Here is a 27,124-nt window from a genome sequence, read left to right on the forward strand (position 1 = left end):
TGTCAAAAGTGTCAGGGTGGAACTAATGAAAATATTCGACTTATTTTTTCATATGGCGGCTGAGGTACTGTAACATCATCACACCCCAATATGTGACTGAGTGGCAATGACAGCTGGTCAGGAGAGAGAGAAAGGCAATGTATCCTCATTGAGAATGTGTATCTTTACCCAGTTGTGAAGTTGTTTTGCTACAGAAGACTACTGGCTACTGTAGGCAGGGGATCGGGATACTAGAATCTGAGGCTACAGTGGATACAGACATTGCATGTTCCTGTGCCCAATGTATCAGGTATCTGCCTCAAAGTTGTTTGATCTGAGATGCTTTTCTGCTTACCATGGTTGTATACAGTGGTTATTTATCTTACCATTGCCTCCCTGTCAGCTCTGGCAATTCTCACATTTCTGCAGCTCACTTGATGCTTCTTGAGGTTTTTTTTTGGTATTGTTTGCACCATTCTGTGTAAGCACTACAGGATCCCGGGATATCAGGAGCCTGTTTTCTGAAAAAAATACAAAGAAACTTCTCATCTGTAATCACATTTTCCCCACTATGATGTTCGATGTGAACATTAATTGAGGCTCTTGACCCGTTTCTGTCCGACTTTGTGCACTGCCCTACTGTCACATGATCGTCTGGAAAATTGCACAAATTATTTCTTAAACACACCAATACGTTTTTTCTACCATCTTTTAGAAGAAAACCTCGATTTTTCATACCATTTCCTAAATTAAGTTGTAAGGTATCTTGGGGACACTAAATTGCCCCTTGGTATAAATGAGAGTATGTGAGATGTCTACAATAATAACCTTTTCTTTGAAAACATATTTTTCTCTCCATTTTGGCCTTCCGTCCACACGGTGACAGCGTTTTTAGTCAATGAAAACGTAGCTTTTTTGAAAAAACACGTCGCAGTGTGGACTGTGAAAATACCGGCTTGCAATGCATTTTTAGTCATGTGACAGTGCCTGTCTCTTCAACATTGCTGCAAAGTTTCAAAAAGCTGGAAAGTAAATAAACGGCAGGCGAAGATGACGCAGGTCGAAGAGGTTTAGGTTTTGCACATGCGCAGTACAGGAACGTCAACGTTACAGTGTGGATGAGCAACTTTTGGGAAAAGATTGAAAGCGATAATGTTGACGCAGAGCGATTTTTTGATGAAAATGCATCCCGATTAATGTAGACGTAGCCTACAGTCGCCGGTGAGTGTATCGTTTATAAGGGTGCCATATGGGATTTGAAGAATGAGAAGAGTAGATTCAAGCTAAGTGAAAAACCATTTTGTGGTTAAATAAAGAATTCTTAATGCAAATCTGAAACTGTAAACTTTATGATGAAAGCATGTGCATTATCGAAGTATCATTTCGAAAAGAATTGTGATGTATCCAGGCAATCATCATTTTCCAGCTCTTGCTACCCCAAGTACACCCATTCTAATGCAGCTGAAATCTGGCCTGATTCAGACGAATGCCAAATCAGATTATGAAAATCCTTCATTTGCCTGGAATTATGGGTGATTCTGGACAGTCTTCAGTCAACAGCCACGTCATTTCACCACCGGGTTTAAACACACATCATACAGGCACATTTGTGTTTTCCAAACCTGCTGAGCTCAAGATACATCTTAAAATCTCAAAAATCACAAACGCAATAATAGATCAACCCCATTGTCACTAGAGGACAACCATGAATGTGTCCAGGAAGAAATCTGGGCTGGGTATGAGCCCAGGAAGTTTTTGAAGATTAGAAAAATACGCTGAAGGCTACAAATGAGAGCACATGTCATGAATAAATTCCTCTATCTGTGCCCCAAATAAGAACACGTATCCTGCTGAAATGGTCCATTTATATATATTATATATATATATTACACACAGACTCCACCTACAAACATTTAGTTGGATGAAACATCAAAATCCCCACAATTTCTTGTTTTGTCAAATCCACCCACCACCGTTATCATTCTGGCTCTTCCCCATCTTGTTCCAATCCTGGAGTGTCACATGCCCCACCTCCTGCCCCACCACCCTGTTCTGGCTGCTCCTGTATAGTGGGTAAGTTCCCCTGCTTCGGGCAGCGCTTGCGCAGGCTGAGTAGAAAGGCCTGAGGCAAAGAAAAGATGTCAATGTTGTTACCGAGGTCGACCCACGCCAGAGCAGGGAAGTTCCTCGGCTCCTTGAGGGCGTCAGTGAGCTGACGCAGGATGCTCCGGGTCAGACGGTTGCCATTGAGCGCAAGGCTCTCGAGAGCAGGCAGAGCGCATAAGGTGGGCATCAGCATCAGCAGAGTATCGTCCGTGAGCTCAGTGAATCCCAGCTCAACGCTACGGACACGGGCAGAGTTCCGCTGAAGGTGCAACACCAGGCGGTCTGCGTCACGTCGTGAAAGAGGGAGCCCGGATAAATCCACAGTGCCATCCGGCGACAGGGAGAGAACGGCCTTCAGACTGAGAAAGAGAGAATGTTAGAGTGGAACAACATTAAAACCAGTGGTGGACAGTAGCAAAGTAAATGTAAATCATTAGTGTACTGGAGTAGCTTTTTTTGCATATCTGATCCCTACAGAGGAATTTCCATTTGAGGGAGACTTTTACTTTAACTTCACTATATTTTTGCAAAATCGCTTGTTTCTTTTTATTTATGAGCGGGTTAAAACGTAACTGACCAAACACACAGCAAGCCACCAATCAGGGTCGAGCGCACGCTCTGTTCTGAACTTGTTTTGATTGCCGGTTGGTGGTATCTACTTATCACAACATACAGTTCAGCGTCAGTTTAACAGCGAGCAGAACATTTACAGAGGAACAAATGATGGAAGAAACTCCTGCCTCGAACTCACCATGCCAATTTGCACAATTTTTTTTAAGTAGTAAAAATAAGAAGATTTTGGACTCGTGCTAAGTTAATTAGATATAAATCAGTGTTTGACTAATTATTACCTATATAAATAGATTGGTGTGCAGAGAGTAACATTAGGGTCTTCTCACAAAACCGAGTTGAACATTCTTGCCATATTAAATCATAGTAATTTGAATACTTAAGTACAGTACAGAACTTCACAGATGCTTTGCTATGGATTTTTGTAACCAAATATTCTTTAGTTTTAAGTACCACCATTTAGTAGGAAACCAGGGTTTCTTGCCATCCCCCAAAATATGGAGGGTGAATGATTGTGTGTAAGATGTCTGGCAAAGTGTATTTGTAGGTTGTTACTGGACAAAAGAGGTTTGGTTTTACAATAACAATGTTTCTTTTCTCTTTTTTTTTTTTTTAAATGAAAGAACATTTCACAGAATCTACTTACTTATTATATGTATATAATATCTGTATTGTAAAGTAAAGAAAAACTATGAGTGAACTAAAAAGACATTTATAATTTTTTTAAATTTTTTTTATTTCCAATGTAGAAAGATGTTTACAAAAAAAGCAAGCAGGAATGCTAGGAGAGAAAAGTATAAGAAAAACAGAAGAAGGAAAAAGAAATGTGCAATGTGGGCTGGTGTGGCAGGCAGACGCTTCATTTAAAAATGATGTATATGTTTAATATACAGTGCATTCAAAAGTGCGAGACACACACACACACACACACACACACACACACACACACACACACACACACACACACACACACCTACACAGAGTGAGAGAGAGACAAAGAGCACGAGAGAAAGAAAGAGAGAAATGTTCTAAATCTAATACAATCTTAACTGACAGCTTCCCACACATAATAGAACCAGTTCATAACACACACACACACACACACACACACACACACACACACACACACACACACACACACATTTTCTTCTCAATTACTGCACAAGAGTGGGCATGCACACAGAAACCCATACCAACACACACACACACACACACACACACATTTTGTCTCTCTTTCCAACAAACCGAAACCTCTGCACTTATACACATAAATGTTGCAACACATAGAGACAAACACCAGCAAGAACATCCCCCCACACACACACACACACAATCACTCACAGAAACACACATGCAGTTGCACACACATGCAACTGCAGGCCTCCCTCAAGGGAAACACACACGCCTGCACAAATAGTCTGTTCCTCTCAGTGTAAACAACAAAGAGCATGCTTCTATCTGATGAGTCATGATCAGGAAGCACTGTTCTGTTTGATTTCTGTTCTCTTCTAAACTGCATGTATTAACACGACAGATTGGCAGAGCGATAGAGGGAATCATGGGTGGTGCGTGTGTGTGTGTGTAGGGGGGGTGTAGAGCGAGACAGGCTGGGCTTTGCAGTGTTCTGGGTTTGTTTGTGGATTTTCTTGTGCTTTGTGATTTGTACTGTATCACTGGCAGAATTATTGAAACTGCTTTTTCTATTTTGATTTCGTACTAAATTATCCAATGAGGTTCTGCTCATGACTGGTAAAGAAACATTAAGAATAAAACTAGCAACACTGTCCAATCGCTGTTTGAATTCTCCAACAGTTAAATACAATCACTTAGAAACCGTATGACACGAATGCAAGAAGAACATAAAGAAAATTATATGCCACTGAGAAACCAGATCAGCGTTTTCTTCCGATGCTATTTTTTGAAGTAATCTGTTTTAGCTGCCAGTAGCCGATTACATGCTACTGCTACCAAAAAGAGTCAAGTTTTGGCAGCGTCCAAATTTTCGTTTTGACCAAAATTTTTCAGTGAGCAGAATATCGGCAATTTTTTTAACCACGTTTCTCAAAAATCTTCACTGTGTATACAGGTAGACGCTGACTTACGATGTTCTAATGAACCTATCGTAACTTGAAAAAAGTCAAGACATGGCCCAGCCTACCCAGGAGTCTTAAAGAATGGTGATCAGTATGGGGTGGTATAATACAAGTTGTTAATAATTTCAATTACAGTACATCATTTAGCAAAACAGGACAATTTACAGTACCTTACTGTATAAACTATACAGTATATATGTGTGTTGTGGACAAGCGCCGCTTCGCTAGCGGAAGGAGGAGGCAGACGTGCTCTGCTTCAGTGTTTGCCGATGCCGATAAAAAATGAACAAAACAAGAGCTAAAATTTGGCTTCCAAACACCAAAAACACACAAAAAATATGCGGCGTAACACCCAGATAAACTGAACTCTGTCGACTGCTGGCAAAAGGCAGGAAATGCCTACATCCTGCCAGTCTCCCAAAATATCGTGCTGCATCCGATATTTGCCCGCCACACGAGACTAAAATATTGTTACAATTTTGTCGTATCGTTCAACCAACTCGAGGACCACGTGTTAATACAATATTATAAAGTGTGTTATGGAATTCGTCTCATACAATGTGACAAGGAATAATCGGAACATGAGATGATGTTACTTTGACCATTCATAGTCGTCTTTCTTGGTGGTTTTCATAAGTTCTGTTTTTAAATTCACAGTTAAAGTGCACCATTGGACTCCAGACTCTATTCAACCATGCCACAAATAGACAGTGGCGCACACACACATACATATTCATCCACAAAAAGACCCAAAGACATGCACAGGACCACAGCTGAAGCCAGTAAAAAAAGCCATTGTTCAAAGGGCGAGTTGTAAGCCTCCTAGTCAATACTAACACAATTAGCGAGGCTTTCCCAATAATGGACAGCTTTTGACCAGCGAGGCTCAGATCTATAGGCTCTGCCATCTCAGCTATTAGAAAGAGAAGTTGTCAGTATGCTGTGGGGATCCACTAACTCACAGTGACTCACTGAGGGACGGGTGGAAAGACAACTGGGCTGAAAGATTGACAATAAATAGAACGTTACTGTGCCATTTGAAACAGACCAAAGGTCTTCATGATTCATTCATGACAGACAAAAATGAGGCAAACAACCTGCCATGTTAAAATGTTTATATTTCTCACTCCATGATTGTTTTTCTCTTAGACTTTTACTATTTTTGCCAGCACTTACTCTGGCTCTTGGGTTGGAAAAGTCAGGTGTCCCTATTGTGTATTTAAGCTAAATTCGATTTTCTTTTACGTCAAATTGTGTTCTCACTCAAGTTATGGAGTTGCAGCTTTTCTGCTGGTTAATAAATGCAACCGTTGATTTTGTGGCTTGTCCCGATTGTCTTATTTGAATGTTCTGGCTGTAGCTTGAATTTATTTTCTATGTTATTGTCTGTTTAATCAACTGCATTAAAGGAAATCGTTAACAAATGTATCAACTTTGTTATAAATACTGTAATAGACGTGCACACCTTTTAGCCGATTTGTTTCACGATTCGGCCTTCTTTCCCAGCCTAGCTAAAGTATGTCACAGAGACTATGATCCATCATCCGATCAACCCTACTCCTTCTGCAGTCTTCACCATGAGAATAACAAGTGCTTGTCTGTGCTTTGAATGTGCAAACCATCATCTTTCCTTGAAAGAAAACAAGGACACAAGGAATTGGGGCTAAACGTATTTATCAAATGAAAGTGCACTGAAGTGTTACTTCAGAAAGAGCTTACTTATCGAAGACGAGCTACACGGGACATACCAAATGCACATACACTGAACGTTATCAATGTTTGGCTGGAATCTTCAGTCATTGGTTAAAAAAAAGCCGCAGACAATTGTACACAATCAATTAAATAAATGTACCAAAATATTCGCAATTTGATCAAAGCAACGAAAATTGCTTTTATAAGGTGCACAAGTGACGACATGATGTAGAGGTTGAATAAAATTTCATTTCTGATCTGAGAAAACGCTCCAAAGCAACCGAGATAAACTGCGAAAGGTGATGGGCTCCAATCGATTTCTGAGTCACAGGCTGATGGACGTGTTGGGCAGGGGTCCGTTATGAAGTACCCTACTCAGTGTGAAGGGTCCACTCTGTCGGGGTGGAAATGAACGGCCATTTGGAAAGCGCTTGAATGTCATTTTTGCAAAGCTGTGGAGGTTTTTGCTGCACAATCGCTGATGAGAACAAGACGTGAACTTGGAAGCTGCAGGATGGAGCTAAACATCAAACTGCAAAAAAGTGATGGGCTGCTGTGCTACAGCATGTTACTTCTGGCTATTTTGTTTACATTTTAATGTCACTAAATATAACACTTCTCACTTGGACTTGAGTTAATCATTGAGGTCAACCTGTTGCCATGGCATTTCTTTCATCCAGCAACAAGCAGTGCAAAGAAAAGTGTCAATCAGTTTCTTTAGAACATTTCGAAGGGCACTTTAAAGTAAATGCTTTCCATTATTTCAGTTTGGAACAACCCTACAAATGGCTGTTGGGTGCCCTACTTGGAGTTGTTTGCTACGGAATGGATAACTACATTTTTTAAAAGGTATGGACAAAAATGCACAAAAGTTTGTGGACCCCTCACCATGAGAATCTTATGTGCTTTTTGAACATTGCATTCTACATTTAGCCCCCATTTGTTGTTAAAACAACTTCCACTCTTCTGGGAAGAGATTCCACTTTATTTTAGAGTGTGATCATGGAGATTTGTGATAAAGGGTGTTAGTGAAGTCAGGTATTGATGTTGGGTGAAAAGGTTTGGGGTGCAGTCAGCATTCCAATTCATCTTTCAGTAGAGTTGAGGTCAGCGTTCTATAGCAGGCTACTCAAGCTCTTCCACTCGAAGCCATGTACATCATATCTTCATGGAGCTGGATTTGTGATCAGGGGCATTGTCATGTTCGACAGATTTGGGTCTCCTAGTTCAAGCAAAAGACAAATTAAATGCAAACGCATCCAAAGCCACAATTGAGAGTTTCCAACATTGTGGTAACAGATTGGGGAAGAACCACATACAGCTGGAAAATAATTGTGTCCCAATACTTTTCTCCATATAATGTAGATCTGCAACTTACTATTTTGGTAAAACATAGTAACAACAATCATGCTCTGAGATTCCAGTCAAAATGTTTGGACACTGCCAAAACGTATATATATAAAATACGCTGTTAGTGACTAAGAACCAAATTTGTCAATGATGATGGCACATGGTTTCAGAATTTTCTGATGTAAACTATTAGTGAAAATGCACAAGGCTGAATTTCTTCTGTATGGCAGATATGAATTTCAACAGTCCAAATTTATTTCTTTGATTGCATGTTTGATTTATATTGTTTGCAAAAGACCAGACAGGATTCACACTTTTACTGTACTGTAATTTTTTCTTTTTTGTTCATCCATTTGGCTCTGTCGCCAATTGGAGGTTCACGAGATTCACCTTTGACCTGTTTTAGAGAAACAGTTGATCATTGGTTGCTCTGATGCCATACGAGTGTATGAGCTTCATTAAAGAAATTCAAAATTCATTTACACAAATCATCAATTCAAGTCGCATTTACAAAAAAAGATTTTAATAGAAACTTTAGATGAAAGGTGATGACAACTGGTTTAACCTTTTTGCATTCAATGACTTGATGCCCAAATGTTTTGAGGGTTAAGGGATGAAACTAATATAATATATTTTGATCAACATGAACATAACTGATCATGTAGGAAACAGCAGACAATCGTACACAATCGATTAAATGAATGTACCAAAGCGTTCGTAATTTGATCAAAGCAACAAAAAATTGCTTTTATGAAGAGCACAAGTGACATGATGTGGAGGTTGAACAAGTAATTTGGTGAATTTTATTTTTGATCTTAAAAATGTTCCAAAGCAAGTGAGAAAAACGAATAGAAATTGAAACTTTGACTGATTATGAAAACCGGTTTAACCATTTTGTATTTAATGTCATCTGATGCGTAGATGTTTTGGGGGTTAAGACTATTCAGGTGAGGATCTGTATAATGTATTTTGATCAATATGACAAAAATATAAAAGTAGGAAACAGCTGTATACAATCAATTGACTACATGATGTGGGGGTTAAACAAGTAGTTTTGAGAATTTCTGATCTGAGAAATGCTCCAAAGCAAAACTATAAGAATAAGAAAATTCCCACATGCAAACATGTTCTAATTACAAAGCAGACAAAACAGAGTAAATGTTATGCAATGTTACCTCAGAGTATCATCGAGCTAACTTAGAGCAATATTACTTTCTCCAGTTTTATTCCTTTCAGTTATAATTTACCCTTGCAGAATGTAATATATTGCTTCATACTTCAAGTTAATGTACATCTGAGAGTACGCTAGCTGTGGGCATTTTAATAACAGCGCATAGAATCAGAAAAGTAAATTGTCCATCAGTTGGTCCCTTCGGTGATACGCTTTTTGTTTTGTTTTTTTACTTCATTTTGGAACAACCCTACGAATGCTACCTTAAGGGGCACTTTTCCATTCTCATCACCATCCCTCACTGGTTTACGAATCTCTTCACTATGTGTATGCACAAATCCCGAACCCCTTCACCCTCTTGCAATTTATTCCTCTCGTTCTCGTTTTTTGCCTTTATCTCTTCTCTCGCTTGTTTATTCTTTCTAACTAGCGATTTGACTTTCATTATTTCTAGTTTTTTTTGCAATCTGTCTCCTCTTTAGGTTTCTGTCTCTCTCAGTTTCTCTGCTTCCCCACCCACAGAGCCATCTCTCTCTGTCTCTCTCTCGCTCTCTCTGCCCTCTAACGAGCAGGGTCACTGCGCTAACAGGGGCTCTCCCTCCTGCCAGAAGCATGCTGAGTGCTCCGAAGCCATGTGACAGGAAAACTGGCTCACAATGAAATGAACCACTTTCTCACAGGAAATGAGATTATGCACCTTAATTGTCACTGGTACTCAGTTTAATTGGTTTTTCACTGCTTGGCTCTTGACACCAGTGGTTTCAGAGCGAGGAGACACTGCACTGTTTTATAAGTGTCTGTTTAGGTTAGGGAACGTTTCACATGGACATTGACATGGGGGTGCTGTTTTTCCATCTCGGGCAACTATATTTAGTTTCCAGTGTTTTTCCGCATTCTTTCTCTAAAAGTCAGATGTCTCAATGTCTATTTTTCGATTTCATGGATTAGTTCTGCTTTGCTGTTTTATCTTTTGGCTATTATGTTTAGAGTGGACAGACAGACAAGTATACAGACTGATTAAGATAGATAGATAGATAGATAGATAGATAGATAGATAGATAGATAGATAGATAGATAGATAGATAGATAGATAGATAGATAGATAGATAGATAGATAGATAGATAGATAGATAGATAGATAGATAGATAGATAGATAGATAGATAGATAGATAGACTCATCAGTCCCTCAAAGTCTGTGTTAAAATAAAATTTTAATTTAACAGTAAATAAAAAGATAATTCTTTAAAGTAAATGCAGCAGTCATTAAAAAAGCAAAATGGACCGTTCACCAATCAGCTAACATTAGCAGACCTTGACGATGTCTATGATGTTTAATTAACAGAGGAAGCTGCAAATCATGATCTCATTTACGATATGATTAATTGTGCAGTCATTTTTCATTTGCAGGTATAACAAGGATTTAACATATTCACACACACACACACACACACACACACACACACACACACACACACACACACACACACACACACACAGTACACACAGTACACACACACACACACACAGTACACACACACACACACATACACAACAACAAAGCTTAGATTATTTCCTTATTTCCTGATTCTAATTCAAATTTGGTCATATAATCAGTGTTTATGAGAACATGCACCATGAATGTCTTACTCTCTTCCTACTCACAATATTAAAAGTAGGTTTCTCATTACTGTGGAACTCCTAAATGTCCATAAAGCTGTTAACGGGTGTCATTTCATTGCAATTGTAGCTGTTCTTTGAGAAACATAACCGTTTTTGTTTATTCTGTTACTGTGTTCTTTTGACGACTCGGTGCTATAGAGAAAACACTAGCCTGAAATTATTAGTTTACACTTAGTGTTCATGTTTCCCAGTTACCTAGCAACTGTAACAATTTAACTACTCAAATCCCAAGCTCATTTTATTGTGGGTTTTTTTCTGCTTTCCCATGTCGAAAGCACATATTTATAAGTTCCATCTGAGCGCACCATATAACCTGCATTTGTAAAACGATCGCTCTCTTTGGGAAAGCAAGCCGAGCGAAACGATGGTTTGAAAAGCACAAGCTGAATACATTATTAATGACGCAAAAGACAAATTTCCACTCTAATAAACTATCTATCTAACTAACTATCTAACCAACAAACTCACTGACTGGCTAACTACCTGTAGTGATCAATATCTCATGAAAGTGAGTACACCACTCACATTTCAGCAACCATGTTATTATATGTTCTCAAGGGAAAATACTATAGAAATTAAATTTGGATATATTTTAAAACAGCCAATGTGCAGCTTGTTTAGCAGTACAGATTTACTGTCCTCTAAAAAATAACTAAAAATACAGTCATTATTGTCTAAATAATATCTTATAACTGGCAACAAAAGCCATGAGCACCATTATTATGTAGCTTTGCCTTATTCCTTCTGGGTATAAAATTCAGAGCTGCACAGGTTGTTGCTGGGATCCTCTTCCACTCTTCTATAATGACGATTAGTTCTGGAGACATACTTGGCCAGTCCAACACCTTCACCTCCAGCTTTCTCAGCAAGGCAGTTGTCATCTTGGTGATGTGTTTGAGGTTGTTATCATGTTGGAAAAGTGGCGTTCGGCTCAGTTTCTGAAAGGAGGGTATCACCTGGTCACAATACATGTTGGAATCCATGTTTCTCTCAGTAAACTGCAGCTCCACAGTACCAGCAGCACTCATGCAGCCCCAGACCAGCACCACCATGCTTGACTTTAGGCTTTCTTTTGAGCCAACTTCAGTAGAGGCTTCCTTTCCAACTACCATTGGGACTCAATAAAGCAAATTCTCAAATGCTAAAAATGTTAACTCAAATGTGTGCGTGTGTGTACGTTATTTTTGAGAATAGAAAGAATGTTCCAGGGCTAGTGAGGTCCTAATCCCTTAGGACAAGCTAAACTTTGGGAAAACCACACACACACACACACACACACACACACACACACACACACACACACACACACACACACACACACACACACACACACACACATGATCCTGCAAGGTTAAAATAATCACATATTCCTGTCCTTGTGGGGACAGCTGGTCTTCACAAGATTTAAAAACACAACAGGAGTTCAACATAAAGATACAACTATAGGTTAAGTAATTGATTATTAGTGTATTAAGTAATTAGTATTTTGTGGGAACAAGGGGGGAAAAAAGGTGGATGAATATGTTCATGAAAAAAAGAGAGCTGCAAACACATATCCTTTTCTGTCTGTCTTTCTATGAATTCAGAATATTTTGCTAGACAGTGCTTCATTTTAGTGCATTTCAAAAATATTATTATGCATCCAAAGTATTCCTTCCAGCAAAATCTCCCAGTGAAAAAGGAACTGCAAATCCTTTGACGTTTGTGCCAAAATAAATGCTCAAGAATTTCTTGGAAACTAAATCACCAAGTCCAAATGTGTTTCAATTCCTGAGCAGGGAAGCAGAGTAGCTGCTATTACTCTCATAAAGTACATGTAGTAGCAATCTGGCTTCGATAGAAAAATTACACCATTGAGCGTGGTTTAATGGCACGGCGAGATCTTAAATGCGAGCAGGGCGAAGTGACGTGGAGGCTAGCAGCAACGTGTTTGTAGCATATATATATATTTGTATGCTTTACCCTGGGCAGAGTCGCGACGAATCTGGGACATATCCTAGGAATACTGGGTGTGTGGCATTAATACACACAGTCAAATGCATGAGCACACACACACTCATTTATACATATGGAATTATTAAGCGTAACCTAATTCATTAGCATGTTTTCTGCCAATCAAAATGGAGTCCCTGAAGATCACCTCTTGCAGATATGAAACCAGTGGACCTTCTCTATCAGAATCACTGACATTTGAATTCTAATTACATTTTAATAAATGACGTGTTGCCAGGCTCTTACCGTAAGGAAATTACCCTATGGCCAGCACCGTGAACACTGTAGGCATCCTATTGATTATAATCTATGTTGCTTTAAGCTGTTGCTTTAACCAATCGGAATCTGATTGCTTATTTGTTTACTCCAAGGCCATTTAGAAGGCATCTAAACACATCAGCATTTTCGATCGAATGGTCAGACCGAGTGCTAGTCAGCTCTCAAACGACATCTGCTGCAAACTGCTCTAGCTCGAATATATTCGTATGGATTTAATAGCTATTTATTGCATTCCACGTTGACTGACAGAGAAGATATTGATTTGGTCACAGATATACTTAGAAAGACATTTGCAAGACAGACTTTTTAAGAAAAGCTGGACATCGTGAGAAAAGTTCGGCCAATGCAGTTCAAAAGAGTTTTCATAACCCATTTACACTTTTCTTACCGGTAGAATCTGCACAAAAACACATAATGGAAACAGAAATTTAATTAAAAAAATTTTTTTTTTTAAATGCAAGGAGAACCCAGGGGTCATTTTATGAGGTCAATATCGATGCTTCTGCCAGAGATGATGTATGCAGGTGGTGCAGCTGTGGCTGCAGTGAAAGGAGACTTGTTGAATTGTGTTCAATGGGTTTCTTGCTTTAGTAATGGCTTTCATTCTTGCTGTATAAGACACCTGTGTGATGCAGCGCTCTGTTATACTGCGTTTCTGTATAATATTAATGGCTTTTATAGTGGTGGCATCATAATAATGGTTGTAAGAGGTGGATTAAGTCAGGCAGGACACCACTTAAGGTTTAGTGTAAAATGCACTGAATTTAATCTCCTTTTTTTGACAATATATGCATTACTAATAAATCTTGTCAGGGAATAAATTTGTGTTCACCAATCAGTGGACAATACAGTGCCCTCCACTAAATATGAGCAAAGAAGGCTGTGAAAAAAAATGAACCTTCTGTTCAAAATATTCCCCAAATACTCTGCTCTCATGGAAGTCAAACAATAGAGACAATTTACACAGCCTTATGCATATATATATATATATATATATATATATACACACATGTTGCCGATATTAGTGCACAGTATGTACAGCTTAATCCACTGGTGGCACCTTGACTGGAGCTGTTATTAATTTCGGGAGGTGCCATCATGTTTATGCGTCACAAGAAAAAACAAATAGTCTAGGGATATTTTTGAATGAACACCTCATTGAGGAGCTCACCTGGCCTGGGGTTTGCCCTTCAAAAGGCCCTGCCGCCTCCAACGGGGATGAGGACTCAGGTGATATGTCAGCTGGCGACATACCTTCTCCATGGCACTCAGAGACTCACCGTCCTGTAAAAAAGACAGAGAGAAAGAACAAGTTTGATGTTTTATCCACTGTGTTATTTGGGTATTAAACTGTTCAACCTGAGCTTCCTAAACCTCTTTCGCAATTCTCTTTCGCAATTCTCTCTCTCTCTCTCTCTCTCTCTCTCTCTCTCTCTCTCTCTCTCTCTCTCTCTCTCTCTCTCTCTCTCTCTCTCTCTCTCTCTCTCTCTCTCTCTCTCTCTCTCTCTCTCTCTCTCTCTCTCTCTCTCTCTCTCTCTCTCTCTCTCTCTCTCTCTCTCTCTCTCTCTCTCTCTCTGCTCATACTACTCTACCCCCTTTTCCCTATCCACACACACACACACACACACACACATGGAGCTGCTCAGCAGGAGCTCTCCATGGGACAGGACTCCATGGAGTGTCTGTCTGCCCAATCGCAGGCTTTATGGATCGCTTCTCGCTACGGGGAGCCACAAATGGAGTTGCGTTCCAGAGTTCTAGATATGCATTTGTGACCTTGCATCTCTTTCCTGCTGTCTATAAAACTGTTCATTACGTCAAGCATGGCACAAACAGATCCTAAACGCCCACTGATCCAGAGGCGGGTCCATAAGTTGGCAGCAGTCATGTCCTCCTCTGATAAAGGATGTCCTGTTTCGAAAGAGGAGCATCATACTGTGTATATATGTGTATATATATATATATATATACAGTGAGGAAAATAAGTATTTGAACACCCTGCTATTTTGCAAGTTCTCCCACTTAGAAATCATGGAGGGGTCTAAAATTGTCATCGTAGGTGCATGTCCACTGTGAGAGACATAATCTAAAAAAAAAATTCCAGAAATCACAATGTATGATTTTTTTTAACAATTTATTTGTATGATACAGCTGCAAATAAGTATTTGAAAACCTGAGAAAGTCAATGTTAATATTTGGTACAGTCGCCTTTGTTTGCAATTACAGAGGTCAAACGTTTCCTGTAGTTTTTCACCAGGTTTGCACACACTGCAGGAGGGATTTTGGCCCACTCCTCCACACAGATCTTCTCTAGATTAGTCAGGTTTCTGGCCTGTCGCTGAGAAACACGGAGTTTGAGCTCCCTCCAAAGATTCTCTATTGGGTGTAGGTCTGGAGACTGGCTAGGCCACGCCAGAACCTTGATATGCTTCTTACAGAGCCACTCCTTGGTTATCCTGGCTTCGGGTCATTGTCATGTTGGAAGACCCAGCCTCGACCTATCTTCAATGCTCTAACTGAGGGAAGGAGGTTGTTCCCCAAAATCTCGCAATACATGGCCCCGGTCATCCTCTCCTTAATACAGTGCAGTCGCCCTGTCCCATGTGCAGAAAAACACCCCCAAAGCATGATGCTACCACCCCCATGCTTCACAGTAGGGATGGTGTTCTTGGGATGGTACTCATCAATCTTCTTCCTCCAAACACGTTTAGTGGAATTATGACCCAAAAGTTCTATTTTGGTCTCATCTGACCACATGACTTTCTCCCATGACTCCTCTGGATCATCCAAATGGTCATTGGCAAACTTAAGACGTGCCTGGACATGTGCTGGTTTAAGCAGGGAAACCTTCCGTGCCATGCATGATTTCAAACCATGACGTCTTAGTGTATTACCAACAGTAACCTTGGAAACGGTGGTCCCAGCTCTTTTCAGGTCATTGACCAGCTCCTCCCGTGTAGTTCTGGGCTGATTTCTCACCTTCTTTAGGATCATTGAGACCCCACGAGGTGAGATCTTGCATGGAGACACAGTCCGAGGGAGATTGACAGTAATGTTTAGCTACTTCCATTTTCTAATGATTGCTCCAACAGTGGACCTTTTTTCACCAAGCTGCTTGGCAATTTCCCCGTAGCCCTTTCCAGCCTTGTGGAGGTGTACAATTTTGTCTCTAGTGTCTTTGGACAGCTCTTTGGTCTTGGCCATGTTAGTAGTTGGATTCTTACTGATTGTATGGGGTGGACAGGTGTCTTTATGCAGCTAACGACCTCAAACAGGTGCATCTAATTTAGGATAATAAATGTAGTGGAGGTGGACATTTTAAAGGCAGACTAACAGGTCTTTGAGGGTCAGAATTCTAGCCGATAGACAGGTGTTCAAATACTTATTTGCAGCTGTATCATACAAATAAATAGTTTAAAAATCATATATTGTGATTTCTGGATTTTTTTTTTTAGATTATGTCTCTCACAGTGGACATGCACCTACGATGAGAATTTCAGACCCCTCCATGATTTCTAAGTGGGAGAACTTGCAAAATAGCAGGGTGTTCAAATACTTATTTTCCTCACTGTATGTGTATATATATATATATATATATATATATATATATATATATATATATATATATATATATATATATATATATATCTGTCTCTGTCTAGGCAACCAAAGAAATCTGCTCACCGGAGACTGGGAAAGTTGAGACAAATATGTCTGACCAACTAACAGCCACATTTGTCTTTTAATATCATGTTCAAAGTTAAATGGTTGATCAAAAACATTACTTATTCGTTCTCAACATACCCCACGGGCACTTTAGATAGGGTAACCTGATGTGCTTTTCTGTTCCTGTAGTCCATCAAGCTCTTGATTCGATGTTGATGCACACATCTCCACACCACGGTTGTACAGGGTGGTTACTCAAGTCCCCACAGCCTTATTTGACAGTTCAAACCAGTTTGGACCTCATTCTCCTCTAACCTGTCTCATCAACAAGATGCTTTAGCTAACAACACTGCATGTGACAACCCCCCCACACAACTGTGGCTCAGTCAAAGACACTCAGATCACACTTTTTTCTCATTATTATGATCACTGGGACTGTCAGCTGAAGCTCTTGACCTGCCTCTTGACCAGGATTTCTTTCATTCACTGACTCCATAATGATACCTGTGAATGTCAAAACAAAATTCAACAGGAACATGGAACCACAATAGTGTATATCTGTATTGTGGTTCCATGTTCCTGTTGAACATGGAACCACAATAGTGTATATCTGTATTAGTTGGGCTACATTATACGCGGTGGTATCAAAACTTTTCTAAACTAGCTTTGTAACACGTCAACAGATGCAACAGACGCACAGTCACAGGGAGCACCGATCTTCATAATTCAGTGTGCCAAAAGACATCGTCCTGTCTGACCACGTCTGCGATTTGCGTCTGCGGCAGCAAAAGCAAACATGAAATTCTGTGTGAAACTGGGCAAAACTGCCACAAAAACTTCTGACATGATCCGGCAATTTTACAACGATGCTGTCTCCGAGGTGTTTTGAGAGCGGAAGAACATCACAGGAAGATGAAGAGAGATTAGGAGGACTTTTAATGAGCTCAACCCCCTACCCCATTCGGCAACATGTGCATGATGATCATCTAAAACCCACAAAAAAATGCTGCAATTGCCATACAAAACAGTCCAGGCGATCCTCAAGTGTTATTTGAACATGTGTTACTGCCAAGTTCGTCCCCAGGCTGTTGACCCAGGAGCAGAAGAAACACCGCGACAAAGTCTGCCAAGTATTCTGTCAGTGTGCCGTGAACGACCCGTCCTCCATGTCAAGGATCATAACCTGTGGTAAAACTTGGGTGTACGGATCGACCCTGACACGAGCAACAGTCTTTACAGTAGAAGAGCCCACCATTTCCAAGACTGAAAAGGGCAAGGCAGGTCCACAGCTTGACCAAGTCCATGATATTCATCTTTTCTGACATTCGTGGCATTTTGCATAAAGTAATCATCCTCAGAGGACAGACCTTCAATAACGAGTACTGCTGGCAGGTTTTCACGTGTCTGAGAGAGGACATTAGTTGAAAGTGGCCGGATCTCCACACCTCATACCCTGCTTTCAAGCTATGCCACTAATGGTGTACTAATTCAACACACTGTTTAAACTGGTATGACTGTATTTCGAATGAAACACAGCCCTGATTATCTTTTTTTTAAATCATCAATTAAGAAAACAATAAACACAACAAAATCAATTAAAAGTTTTTTCTTTCCGTAAAGCACACACACACACATTTGCACTTACAGTGCGCACACACACAAGCGCGTGCGCTTATAGCGTGTATACTCACACAGACACACAAACACACCCACGCGCTGTGACAAATGATCAGACTCAAACTTCCTGTTCATCTCCATTACTCTGTCTCTGTATCTTTCTATCCTTGTGTGTGTGTGTGTGTGTGTGTGTGTGTGTGTGTGTGTGTGTGTATGCAGCTCAACAGGATTTATGCTAATACCTTAGAAAATGCCTCTTTTATCCTCTTTTCACTTCCTGTGTCCCCATTCAAGAGGAGCTCGGCCAAACGCCACAAACACACTGGCGTGACACAAAAGAGCTCGGGCACTGGGCGACATCAAAAACGCTGATTACAGATGCGCGCACAAATACACACACACACACACACACGCACACACACACACGATGAATAATACTCATAAAATGAATATAAAATATAAATATGGAGAGACATGCAGCTTGCCTATTAACTTAACAACCTGTGAGGAATAAAAGACTGTGTGCGTGCGTGTGTGTGTGTGTGTGCGCGTGTGTGTGTGTTTATACCCGGGGGAAGCAAACACATTAATAAGGAAAACCAACCAAAGCAAATGAGCGAAGTAAACCTTTCAAACAGTCTTGTGTTTTTAAACATCTTTGAGTGTGTTTGTGTTGGTTCTCTGGCTGATGCTGTAGATGCTATATATAGATGAGAGAGAGAGAGAGAAAGAGAGAGAGAGAGAGAGAGAGAGAGTGTGTGTGTTTGTCTATAAGGTTGGAGTGATGGTACCTTATATCACTGCAGCTCCATGTGCACCTTGACTGTGCATCCTCTCTGTAATAACCTGAGACTAGGGCAGTAATGAGGAATCACTTCTCTACAATAAAACACACACACACGTTTTTATCCTAAAATCAGCCATTCTTTCTTTAAAGTGGTCTGAAAATGGAACGACTCACTGATTTTCCCAGTAATTATTTTATTCCCTATAAATAGAGAAAGAAAAACAGAATGAAGGAAGGTATGAAAGAAAACCGTAACTGTAAACTCGAGTTCTTGATGCTACGCCTTTCAGTCCATGATACACCATGCAATAATAAACGTTTACCTCCTTCCTTCCTTCCTTCCTTCCTTCCTTCCTTCCTTCCTTCCTTTCTTTCCTCATTCCTTCCTTCCTTTCCTCATTCCTTCCTTTCTATGATCCTTTCAATGTTTATTCCTTACTATTTTTCTTTCATTTGTTCCTTCCTGTCATTAGTGCTTTCATGAACGTGCTTATTTTATTCCTTCCTTCCTTTCTTCCGCTTGTTTGTTTTCACTCATTACTAATTCATTACTAATTCATTCCTTTTCATTCTTTCCTTTCATAGTTTTATTCCGTAATTCATCCATCATTCATTTCAGTCCTTTCTTCCTGAAGAAATGAAGGAATTGAAAGAGACAAAGGTGAAATAAGAGAAAAGAAAAAAACGAAGAAGACAACAAGTTGGAAGAACAGAAATAAGGAAAAGCGGAAGCAAAAGAATAATAAAAAAAAAAAAAAACGGAAAAACAAAGGAAAAACAAAGGAAAAAACGCTCCAAAGGAAAGACAAAAGGAGGAAGGGAGGGTGATTATTGATAAAAGGAAGAAAAAAAGAAAATGTGTGTGTATAAATGTGTGTGTGTGTGTGAGTTTGATCCCACCGTTTTTGGACAGTGCATGTAGCGAGCGAGGCTGATGATAAGGTCATGAGTGATCGGGTCCACCATATTGCGAAAACTGGCATACCGGTACAGCACATCATCCAGAGATGTCGACTCCATGCCTAAATCCTACACACACACACACACACAAACACACCACATATACAGTCAAACATCTTGTATGTTTCATAAAAACACTTTTATGTCACCCCAACACCTGCTGGAATGGTTCTGAAGATAACCCTTGACATTCACAATAAGAAATGACATATGGCCCTTCATGCAACTTCGAGCTTTGCACTATATCTTAAAACCAAAACTGTTCTATACATCAGGGTTTCCCCGAAAACTGAGCCGATAATTTGGTACTGAGCTCCACTGAAAGAATGAAAACCTTATTATTTTCAGATTATTTGCATTATATTGACTTTTACTGATCAGCAAGGTGTTTTAATTTAAGCGCTCACCGATTCTGCATTATGGTAGTTTGAGTTGAATTTTCATGATTTAAGTCATAATTCAATTCATAATTAAATCATGTAATTATGTATAATAGTAATATGATATGCATGTTATTATGTTTACTCATACATGTGATACCTGGCCCCAGGCCCTCCCAGTCCATGGGAAAATTGTCTTGCATGAAACTGGAGATGCAAAAAAGTTTAGGGACCGCTGCTATTCAACATACACAAACATTGTACACTTACACTTTGCAGAAATAGATTCGATTCGATTCGGATTATTTCACATAAATGAATATCCTGGCATAGTTGCTTTTAAAAAAAGTTTTTGGTACATAAAAACCGCAACACTGGCAACCCTTCCACACAGAGTGAGCATGGGGCAGCGTGAGTTGTGTCCCAGTGGGTCTCTATAACCGCTAGTTGCAGCTTCGAAATGAGCCAGAAAGGGCACATCCTCGTGATTGCGAAACATCAACAAAGGTGAAATAGGGTATTCGATGTTATATCGTTATATAGGTCATAATATTCGTTAAACGTTAAAACAGCCCTATGAACACCACCACAACTCAATAATAAAATACTGTATGCAATAAACTGGTGCCCCATCCGAGGTTTAACGCCCCTGACCTGGATAAAGCGGGTTACTAAAGATGCAGCAATTAAATTTTACCTACATGACCCAAGGACATGGAAAAGTTTTTCTGGTCGTGTCAGAACTCTGTAAGGTTTTCGACCCAAACCCAAACTTGTGCATTTTGCTCTTTTAAGGTCGTGTCGTTTTACATTATCGATGCTGCACCTTCCTTCCTCAACGCCTCTTCTTCTGTTTGCCTTTGGGGAGAAATGGAAACTTTTGTTCTCGCAACTAGTATGAGATGTTCAGAAGGACAGGGTTGTATGTGGGTTCGACATTGAATTGCAATGCGGAAAAGAAAGGTATGGCAACTCATGTGTGGGTGTGTGTGTGTGTGTATATGAGAAAGTAGAGAGAGAAAGAGCAGAGCGAGACAAAGATTTGAACCGCATGTGCCTTAAGTGTAATGAATACAGAGTTTATTGATCATAGATGGACTAAGAGATAATCAGAGTTCTTCCAGGAGCACCTAAACTGTTATTAGCATTAAAATAGCTAACCCTTTAGCACCAAACTCTCAGGAGCTGCCCGTGAATTTCCTAGTCAGGAAAACTTCTACGTGTTTGGCTCGACAAATATCAGAGTGCCTTGGAGAGACTGATGCATTTGATAGAAAGCCTAGTGTGCACTCATGATAGGTAAATACATTAGAATCGATCTGCTGACTGCATGTGACATGATGAAATGGCCATCTGTTATAAATCACCCCTTACTTTTTGGAGCGAGTGGCACCAATGGAAAGTAGCTATGCTTTTGAAAAAAAAAGCAAAGGCAGAATATCATGAGAGAAAAGGAGAGAGAGAGAGAGAGAGAGAGAGAGAGAGAGAGAGAGAGAGAGAGAGAGAGAGAGAGAGAGAGAGAGGACATGCAGAGGCAGGCGGTCTTCTGCATTACCCGTGCACACTAATGAAGGTATGGACGTATTAAATATTCATGGACGGATACATCCTCTCTCTTTTCTCTAGGGTATACTGTTTCTGAAAGAAACAGAGAGAAAGAGAGATGAAGAGGCATTATCCGTAATTTACAAGATCATCAGTGTGTGTGTATTTTTAATACACACCTATATACACAATATCCGCAGAGCATGGGTGATCAGGTCTATAACCAGGATCATGGTAGCAAAGCCACACAATGCATTAGGGATGTCAAAGTCTCTCTTTCTCCAGCTAGTCAGGGCCATGTGGGTGGAATCCCTTGTATATGGATCAGAACGGATAGCACTCCCTAAATGTGTGTTTCACTGCTCTGTGATTGGCATCAGGAATTCGTAATGTTCCAACTAGGGCTTTCCCATGTTGTGCATTTTTTGCTAGCGACTAGCGAGCGGATTTGGCTGGCGACATAATAAATAATTTGGGTTTTATTTTCCTGTAAGTGCTGAATTTTTGCAAGTGGCCTAAGGAGCCTTAGTTTTAACAATTGTCCAGTCCTCAATTGATTTCTGACACTGATTTATTATTTTTTTTTCTGGAATATCTCGTTGCTGTGTACTCCATAGAGAGAGCCTGGATAGTAAGGATGGTAAGATTGACCGATTTGCTTCGGTGCATCAGCATGAAAGTTAACAATGTGATGCATCGATTTAAAAAGTGTGCATTAAATACAAGTTTGTATTGTAACATATTTGCATTGTTAAATAAAAAAAACCAACACATTGTTATATATCATTATTAGTAGATGCGGTATACTTTTATTATTAAGAAAGTGATAATTAATAATAAAACTATTTGTGACCAATATTTGATATGTAGATTGGTTTCTCCTCGCTAAACTGTTTCTCGAGCTTGCTCTCTAAGTAGGCGTGTCCAGAGAGTCACATAGAATATAGATTAACATGGCAGAGGCAGAGCTGCATCTTTTTGGAGACACAACAGAAAAAGAACGTCTTTGGTTCTAGTTTTATGTAATCTTTTTACTTTTTTGCACTGAAAAGGCCTGTTTGTGAAAGAAACATGAGTTACTGTAGAAGTCAGAAGGCACTTAAGTACATTTATGATTGCTGCCTGTCTGAACTAAAGAAAGCGTATCATATAATAATAAATCATTGTATATTTTCCATTGCATCGTATCGCATCGCATCGCATCGCATCGCATTGAATTGAATCGAAATCAGATCACACTGAATCGGCATTGGGGTGAATCGTAGCGCATCGCATCGGTAGCTGCTTTAAATGTATCTTTCATGTATCGTATCATTGTATATGCTTCGAGATGCGATTCGCATCTGCCTCAGTAATGGAAAACAGTTGAATAACTCTTTAACCCCTTTCTCTTATTCAGATGCTCATATTCAGGGGTCTTTTTTCTGTCCAAATCCTGCCAAACGTCTTTCTTGCTTGACAGCTGTGAAGATGGAAGCATGGGTACTAGCATGTGCTTCCTTCTCCTTCTAAACAAGCAAAAATATATATTCTGTACATAGAAACTACAGGCATCTCCACTCTACCAACAACAACATAGAGGACTGAAGGCCATATATATATATATATATATATATATATATATATATATATATATATATATATATATATATATATATATATATATATATATATATATATGTGTGTGTGTGTTCATGATCATGTTCAAATCTACAGTATTCAGATGAGATAATCCCTAAAGGCAAGGGTGAGAGCTGAGCACACACTGCAAAACATTATTGTGGGAAAAAAAATATTATTTTGCTACGCTTCTCTAAACGGTTTTAAAAATCTCTGATTAGTTTACCTGTCTTAGACTTTTCAGCAGCTCACTGGCCTCATCTTGTCTCCCCTCCTTCGCCTTCATTAGCATGTCCTGAATCATGCCAACACGCCGCCGGTATGGTGCAGGTACCCCTGGATTCTCTGGTCGCTCACCAGAAGATGACCGGAACAGGACAGAGCTCTGCGCTCTTCTCCAAACCCCCTGGAGAGGCCCAGAGCCAGCCTCGGGCCCTTTAGACTGCCTAGCCCCCATCCTGCATTACTGAATTGCCAGGTGTAGCTGTACGCATCACGACTCCTTTTGCTGATGAGGTTCTCTCTCACACTCAGTGCAAACTATTTTCAATACAAATTAATTCTGATTCTTGATTTGTGCTGAATGAATTTTTTTGAGGGACATCTAGGCTGCTCTGTAAGCAATTCAAAAACCCAGATGATTCTATATGACAGTTTGCAGGGTATTCAAAAAAACTATTTTTATGTAAATTATTCTTGAAAATATATTTGCAGTTCAAAATGAAGTAAGTAATACACCAATAAAATGCACTAACACTGTAAACAAATTCCTCCCAATCAAAGGAATCGATTCACATGAAAGAGCTGGTTAAAAGGATTCAATTCAACTTACTCACTTAAAAGTGTCGTTTAAAAGGAATCGACACACCCTACTCGCTTTAGAGAGTCGTTTTATTAGGAAACGACTCATTTTACTCACCTAAGAGTAATTTAAAAAGAATCGATTCTCGCCTTACTTAAAATAGTCGTTTTAAAGAAATAGATTTAACTTACTCAATCTTAGTTAAAAGATTCGTTTAAAACGAATCGATTCATCTTACTCATTTAAAAAAAGTCATTTGAAAAGCAACGATTCACCATACTCACTTAAAAGAATCGTTTGAAATGAATCGATTAACCATACTCACTTAAAAGGGTCATTTAAAATGAATCGATTCACCCTACTTACTTATAAAAGTCTTGTATAAATCGATTAATCTTAGTTAAAAGATTTGTTCAAAACGAATCGATTCATCTCACTCATTTAGAAAAAGTCATTTGAAGAGAAACGATTCACCATACTCACTTAAAAGATTTGTTTAAAACGAATCGATTCATCTCACTCATTTAGAAAAAGCCATTTGAAGAGAAACGATTCACTATACTCACTTATAAGAATCGTTTAAAATGAATCGATTAACCCTACGCACATAAACGAGTCGTTTAAAAAGAATCGACTCACTCTACTCACTTGAAGTAATCAAGTGATGAATCGACTCGCTGTTCTCGCTTCAAAAAAAGAACCAATTCAATGTCCGGTTTGCTTCATGCTGTCGGCTGGTTGTTTGACAGGCGTATTACTGCATTCTACGCCTTTAGGTCTTCGGGCAGGAGGAGGCAGCTGACCGCTGAGCGAAATCCTGAGATAAACCGTGAGATATCACCTGGTATCAACCGGCAGAGCTCTGAAATAAACACATCGTCCGCCTTAACTTTTACTTCCAAAGAAAAAAAAATGTATTGGGGACGGAAAGAAGAGCCCGAGTTTCCTCCTCTGTGTTCTTGATGGAAATAAACCCATAACCCTGAGGAGTTGTTCAGAGCTTCCATGTGGTTCGCGATGAACACCGGGAGCGCGCGCAGCTGGTGTTCTGTGTCTCGCGCTTTCTCGGTAACTCTCTCCCTGTCAACATGACCCTTAATCATCATCATCATCATCATCATTATTCTCCTCCTCTCACTGAACCCCTCACACGTGCACCGAGTGTGTGCATACGCCGAACATCACCGTGCAAAAAAAAAAAAAAACATTACATGCAAACTTTCACACGTTTTCACAACTCACTGGGAAATGCACGTGGTTTAATTTTGACGTCATTCGTTAATTTATTTATTTTTTTCCATGCGATTTTTTACATTTATTTTTTTCTTCACAATCAACTGAGTTTTATTATATGAACACTGATCGTTGCATGTGATTTACATATGAATCATGAGGTCATTCTTATAAAGAGACCTTTTTTAAAAAAAAAAATATTTTATTTTTCATATTTTCACGTGATTCTTACATCTGATGCATTTCACGGGTTTTTTATTTTATTTTTATTCTTTTAAGATCTTTTTAAAATCTTTTTATTACATGGTATTTTGTTTTATTATTATACAATTTGTAATTTAAATTTTTTTTATTACACATTTGTCTATAATTATTACTACTTTGTACATGTTATTAAATAATTGCATATTTTAATGACTATTTTAATGACTATTATGATTATTATGATTATCATTTTACATCCTGGTTCTTTTTGAATGCTTGATTTATTTATTTATTTATTTTTAACATTGTCCACAAAGAAAAAATTTTCACATGAGATATTTTACACATGATTCTTTTTGTTTGTGTGTTTACATGTGCAGTTTTATGGTATATACAAATTACCCACATAATCAAAAAATCATAAAGTCATCTGAAATTATGTTTACACACTTAGGCACAGAGTTAGTCTACTGATGGAGTGGACTTTCTTGGACCACTTCTGGCTTTAGGAACCACTGCACCTCGTGGACACCCCCTCAAAATCTGCTGTTTTGTGAATGTTCTAGTTGTCCTGCCATTGTCCGGCCCTAGTCAGAGTTTTAAGATGCTATGTAAAGGATTGACTTGAATTGAGTGGATGTTTGCTGTAAACTGGGTGTATTTATTTCCTGGTGTAAATCTTGTGAACTTTGCACCTCTTCCTCAAAGCTGGACCTTTGCTCTTTTGTTTATGAGTCATGCTACTCAGAAAACAATAAATGTAATTCTTACACCTGATTAATTTTTCACATGTGGACTTTGCACCTTCTACTTATCCCTAATGCCGGTGTGAACGCTGCTCGAGTCGATCTAAGGCTGTTTTACACTGGTTTTATTTTGCAATAGAAATGCAGAGGGTATTTTAGGTGAATCTCTTGGATGTGAAGATTTTGTGTGGTTTGTCGCCATCTGCTGACCAATATCTAAATTCATTTAACCCAATTTATCAAGCAGGTTCTTTACATCTCATCTCTGCACTATTGATGCATTATCACTACACATACATGTTTCTACACTCATTCTTATTCCATATGTCCATACCCAGTTTACTCAGCAGCATGGGCTTGGAGATCCTGGACAACTGAAATGATTATCAATGGCAAATTTATTCAAAAACTGGGTTTCCTGGGAGTTCTGGATCGTGAATGGGATGTTTCTACACTTTTGTTGGAGTACATCTACTTCAGGCTAATTCAGCTGAATAGATATGATTTGGAAAAGCACACATTTCTCTATATAAGATGTCTAACAACAGCTTTTCTCACGATGTCCATCTTGTAGATATATCTGTGACCAAATAGATTTTTTTCTCCTCGGTCAACCATTGTGGAATAAAAAAAATAGCCATTAAATCCACA

The 27,124-nt window shown here is 39.2% G+C and overlaps 1 protein-coding gene across 1 annotated transcript; it reads right to left on the reverse strand.

Annotated features, from left to right (window-relative positions):
• Positions 1-1,312: 1,312 nt before the first annotated feature.
• Positions 1,313-25,468, reverse strand: LOC310720236 (leucine-rich repeat-containing protein 75A-like). The gene is made up of 5 exons (XM_083530674.1): positions 24,889-25,468; positions 23,715-24,805; positions 19,884-20,012; positions 14,085-14,197; positions 1,313-2,444 (listed from the first exon to the last, which is right to left on the reverse strand). Exons 2-5 carry the CDS (start codon positions 23,943-23,945, stop codon positions 1,958-1,960), a joined length of 960 nt encoding a protein of 319 aa, XP_083386800.1. The 5' UTR covers positions 23,946-24,805; positions 24,889-25,468; the 3' UTR covers positions 1,313-1,957.
• Between the last annotated feature and the right edge of the window lie 1,656 nt (positions 25,469-27,124).

This window comes from Silurus aristotelis, assembly GCF_946808225.1.
Source record: "Silurus aristotelis genome assembly, chromosome: 26".
NCBI classification, from domain to species: domain Eukaryota; kingdom Metazoa; phylum Chordata; class Actinopteri; order Siluriformes; family Siluridae; genus Silurus; species Silurus aristotelis.